The sequence below is a fragment of the Mesitornis unicolor genome, unplaced genomic scaffold (genome assembly GCF_000695765.1).
Source record: "Mesitornis unicolor isolate BGI_N332 unplaced genomic scaffold, ASM69576v1 scaffold17662, whole genome shotgun sequence".
NCBI classification, from domain to species: Eukaryota; Metazoa; Chordata; class Aves; order Mesitornithiformes; family Mesitornithidae; genus Mesitornis; species Mesitornis unicolor.
This window is the reverse complement of record NW_010167305.1, coordinates 7,661-11,039: the sequence shown is the minus strand read 5'-3', so window position 1 is coordinate 11,039 and position 3,379 is coordinate 7,661. Positions and strand designations below refer to the sequence as shown.

At 59.1% G+C, this 3,379-nt stretch overlaps 1 protein-coding gene across 1 annotated transcript in view; it reads left to right on the top strand.

The window, feature by feature from the left end:
- Positions 1-3,379, top strand: part of LOC104536124 (niban-like protein 1) — a 27,169-nt gene that overhangs the window by 21,754 nt on the left and 2,036 nt on the right. Inside the window, 7 exon segments of the mRNA XM_010178656.1 lie at positions 1-70; positions 156-260; positions 1,316-1,478; positions 1,902-2,089; positions 2,273-2,428; positions 2,734-2,850; positions 3,305-3,379. The exon segment at positions 3,305-3,379 is cut by the window's right edge and continues 15 nt beyond it. Coding sequence (XP_010176958.1) covers positions 1-70; positions 156-260; positions 1,316-1,478; positions 1,902-2,089; positions 2,273-2,428; positions 2,734-2,850; positions 3,305-3,379 — 874 coding nt within the window.

Genomic DNA, 3,379 nt, shown 5'->3' with positions numbered 1-3,379 from the left:
CATCCGCATGTACCGCCAGTCAAAGGAGCAGTACGGCACCTGGGACATGCTGTGTGGCAATGAAACCCAGGTGAGGGCCCATGTCCCCACCACTGAGGCAGGGGTAGGGGTGGGTATGGTCTGAGCAGGGTGCCCAAAGCCTCCTGCCTCTGCAGGTCCTGAGCAACCTGGTGATGGAGGAGCTGCTCCCCGAGCTGAGGAGCACCATCGGCCCCCGGCTGAAGGGCAAGGCTCCGGAGCGCCAGCGGACCTGGATCCAGGTATGGGGCTGGGGGGGAACACATCACTGCCTGCCCTCCCCTTGCCTGCATTGCCTCTGCTTTGGGGGCCACGCTGCCACCTCCCCTTCCCTCCAGACTTGCTGCCTGCTGCTTTTCCTGCCTGTCACGGCCAGCATTGCCCCCCATCTCCCGCCTCCCCGCCAAAGAAGCCGTCCTTATTCTCCACTGTGGCTTTTTAAAGCTCCTTGTTGTGCCCCAGCGAGCAGCCCTGCCCATCCCTGCCTGCACCGCTGCGTCCCTGGGGCCAGGGAAGCAAACAGGAGGAAGCCCAGCCCTGGAGTGAAGCCCATCCCGGCTATATTTAGTGAGCCATTTTTAGAGCAGTGCGGGCTAAATCCAGCCCCAGCCCTTGTGAAAGACTGAGGGCTCTTCAAAACTGCCTGTTCAGACCTTGAAAGCTGATAGATAATTACCACCAGGCTCATAATGTGCTACTGGAGCAGCCTGAAAACACACAAACGCTGCTTTTTCGATAGCTGCGGTCTTAGCTGCAAAACTGGGAAGCCCAAGGGAGGGAGGGGATGGAAGGCTCTGCCTCCTGCCAGCCCCGAAATTGTGGTGTTTGGCTGCAAAGTGAGCATGAAGCCTCAGTGAGCAGCTCCATCCCACTTGTGGGACTGTCTCCTGAGACCTGAGGCAGGCTGGGCAGGGCAGGGCAGGGCACAGCTTTCAAATGGGGTCAGGGGCTCTCCTGCCCAGGCCACCAGCATTCTTGGACCACTGGCATCCCCGGACTACCAGCACCCCCAGGCCTGCAGCATCCCCGGACCTGCAGCATCCCCAGGCCTGCCTAGGGTACATTGGCTGATGGAGGCAGTGCTCAGCTCTGTGCCCCTTGGGCAACACTTTGAGTATCTTCTGTACCATGAGGGGCTTCATCTCACCCAGCTAGGGGGTGTCTGGTGTGGGAAACCTCCTGCCAGGCTGCGAGGGGGAGTCCAGTCAAGGCGTGGGCAGGTCCTGCAGGGATCTGGTGCTGGAGGTGATGGTTCTGGGGACGGCAGGAGGTGACCACCCCATCTCTCTCTTGCCAGATCTCAGATGCTGTCTATAGGATGGTCTATGAGCAGACCAAGGCCCAGTACGATGAAGTGATGGCCAAGTGCGAACAGGAGCGGCCCCAGATGGAGAGCACCATCCGCACAGACATGGACCAGATCATCACTTCCAAGGAGCACTTGGCCAACAAGATCCGAGGTACAGCCCTGTGGGGAGACGCGGGGACAGAGGTGTGTGTAGCTGTGGCTATGACCGGCTCCTGCCGTGTCATAACCGCTGTTTCACCAAGGTGTGGCTGTTCCTGGGGTGCAGCGTGGCTCCCGCCAGCATGGCCTGGGACCCCTGGGGAGATGCCAGCAGCTGCAGTGGCCAAGGTGCATGTCCTCATTGGCATTGTCCCAGGAGGTGGGGGACAAGGTGGGCAGTGAGCCCCCCAAGCAAGGCAGTGAGGCAGGTTCAATATAAACCAAGAGCCCCCTGTGAAAACCTCTTGCATTATCCTTCAAATCTGGGAGACCTCTTCTGCAGGTCCCCCTCCCTAAGATGGGTTTAGGACCTGATTTGAAGAGCTGGAAGGGCAGAGGAGGAGCCTCACCATGCTTATCCCCCCTCTCTACCCAGCGTTCGTCCTCCCCAAAGCGGAGGTCTGCGTCCGTAACCACGTCCAGCCCTACATCTCCTCCATCCTGGAGGCCCTGATGACCCCCACGAGTCAGGGCTTTGCTGAGGTGCGGGAGGTGTTCTTCAAGGAGGTGACGGACATGAACCTGAACGTCGTCAATGAAGGTGGCCTGGAGAAGCTGGCGGAGGTGAGACCTGGTGATGACCAATGGGCTTGGGGGTGGTAGAGCCAGTCCTACTGCTGTCCTTGGTGTGGTTGGCACTGGGGGACCCTGAGCTGAGAAAAGACATGGGGATGAAGCCCATGTGGGGTGGCATGTCGCAGCCTCCACAAGGCTGTCCTGCCGTGCTGAGCTTGGTTTTATCCCCAGTACATGGAGAAGCTGTCCCACCTGGCCTTCCACCCTGTGAAGATGCAGTCATGCTACGAGAAGATGGACCAGCTGAAACTGGAGGGTCTTCAGCAGCGCTTCGATGTCTCCAGCACATCTGTTTTCAAGCAGAGGGCCCAGATCCACATGAGACAGGTGGGATGGGGATGAGGGGTCCTCCTGTGTACCCCTGGGCTGGGGAGCAGAGGCAGGGCTTTGGCTGGGATGCTGTGTCCTGTCTCAGGGACCTTCAAGTCACTGGTGCTCAGCTGAGGGTGTGTGATGGCTCTGGCCATTCCCTTTGGTCTGGAGCCCAAGCAGGGAGGGAGCCCATGGATGCTATGCTGGGATGCCAGGGACTTTGCCAGTGTGAAGGCTCATCTCAATGTGGCAGTGCCCCCTGCCCACCTCCATGGAGGGGGTCTCTTTGTGTGCCCCTGACTGCCTGCTTCTGCTCACAGCAAATGGACGATGCCGTGTACACATTCGAGACGCTGCTCCATCAGGAGGTGGGGAAGCTGCAGGGCAAAGACGACTTGTGCAAGTCCATCCAGCGCATCCTCGAGAGGGTGCTCAAGGTGAGGGCTGGGGGGGAAACAAGGCCTTTGGTGGCCTTTGGTGGCCTTCAGTGGCCTTGTTCCAATGGCCTGGGGAAGAGGCCAGGAGTGACCTTACCAATTTTAACAAAAGTCTTCTGGGGAAATACTTCTTTGTATTGAGGTTTTTCATGCATTTTAGTGGGATATGGGGCAGGGGAGTGGGAAATCACCTGGAGAAGCCAGGTCCCCTCTGACCACATGAATCACTGTAAAAGCCACCCAGGGGTCAGACTGGCCCAAAACCCCTTCTGCAGACAGTGATGGAGGAGCTGGCTCCTGCCTGGGCTCAGGCACCCGGGAACCTGCTGGAGAGGGATGCGAGGGGTAGGGGAACCTGCTCATACCCATGCAAATGGGTTTGGACTGGGGCAAACTGCAAGGGAGTGCCGCCAGCCCTCACTGACCTGAGGCTGCCATCTCACTCGCCCTGCAGAAATACGACTACGACAGCAGCACCGTGCGGAAGAAGTTCTTCAGGGAGGCCCTGCTGCAGATCACCATCCCCTTC